This window comes from Belonocnema kinseyi, unplaced genomic scaffold (assembly GCF_010883055.1).
Source record: "Belonocnema kinseyi isolate 2016_QV_RU_SX_M_011 unplaced genomic scaffold, B_treatae_v1 SchBZDm_1626;HRSCAF=1794, whole genome shotgun sequence".
In the NCBI taxonomy this organism is placed as follows: domain Eukaryota; kingdom Metazoa; phylum Arthropoda; class Insecta; order Hymenoptera; family Cynipidae; genus Belonocnema; species Belonocnema kinseyi.
Window position 1 is genome coordinate 1 of NW_022873642.1, and position 893 is coordinate 893.

Below are 893 nucleotides of genomic sequence, written 5' to 3' on the forward strand. Positions count from 1 at the left end.
CGAATGTAACTTGATGACATTGTTTCTCATATGTAAATTTAGGTCGCCATTTAATAGTATAACACTGTCGGAAAAATGTCTCACAAAATTTTTCCATATTCTAAAGCCGAATATGTCCAAAGGTTGAATTTTTCCCGTCGTTCCTCTAGGTATCTTTAATAAATGAATCTCTTTATCTTTCGAAGCAGCCTCTTGAACAGCTTCTGGACAATGTCCGCTCCATGAATCAAGCAGTAATACACTTCTACTGCCAACATTAGGATAGAAAACTTCTTTCAACCATGTTTTAAAATGTTCTGAAAATTGAAGTGTGCTGTGAATATTGGAAAAATTAATATTTTTAAAATCTACATACCTTTAGTTAATTTACCAGATTTAGATGCCATAACATAAACATTGTTTGGCCTAAATAAATTTTTTTCCACTGTTGGGCCGAATTCATTTGATGTTTCTTTCATAACTAAAAAAAAGGGTGAAAGTAATTTTCCTTCAGCATTTATCGTTGGTTGGATTGTGTAACTGTGGGTTATTGCAGAAGTAGATTGAACAATACACTCTACTTGTTTTGTTCCCTCCTCTGCTAGTGTCCGTTTTGAATGAATTTCCAACTCGAAACCACTTTGATCCGAGTTATAAACATTTTCCGCTCCATATTCATCGATATAATTTCGTGTTTCAAGCACAAACTTTTCCGCCTCATCTTTCAATTTTGACTCATCACGTAGAGTTTTTTTTGTAATAAATTTATTTATTTTTCTGTCCACTATTCTGTGCTGATTTTTAAATTTATACAACCAAGAATTTGAGGCTTTAAAACGTATATCATGAAAATCGATATTCTTTTTGGCTTGCAATGCCCATTTTTGGAGATCGGTGTCATGAATAATATTACT

The 893-nt window shown here is 32.7% G+C and overlaps 1 protein-coding gene across 1 annotated transcript; it reads right to left on the minus strand.

Annotated features, from left to right (window-relative positions):
* Positions 1–10: 10 nt before the first annotated feature.
* LOC117182514 lies at positions 11–415 on the minus strand (the record flags this gene model as incomplete). Its single annotated transcript, XM_033375609.1, has 2 exons — positions 356–415; positions 11–296 (listed from the first exon to the last, which is right to left on the minus strand). Coding segments are annotated over exons 1-2 (317 nt in total), but the record flags the coding sequence as incomplete, so codon positions are not given.
* Between the last annotated feature and the right edge of the window lie 478 nt (positions 416–893).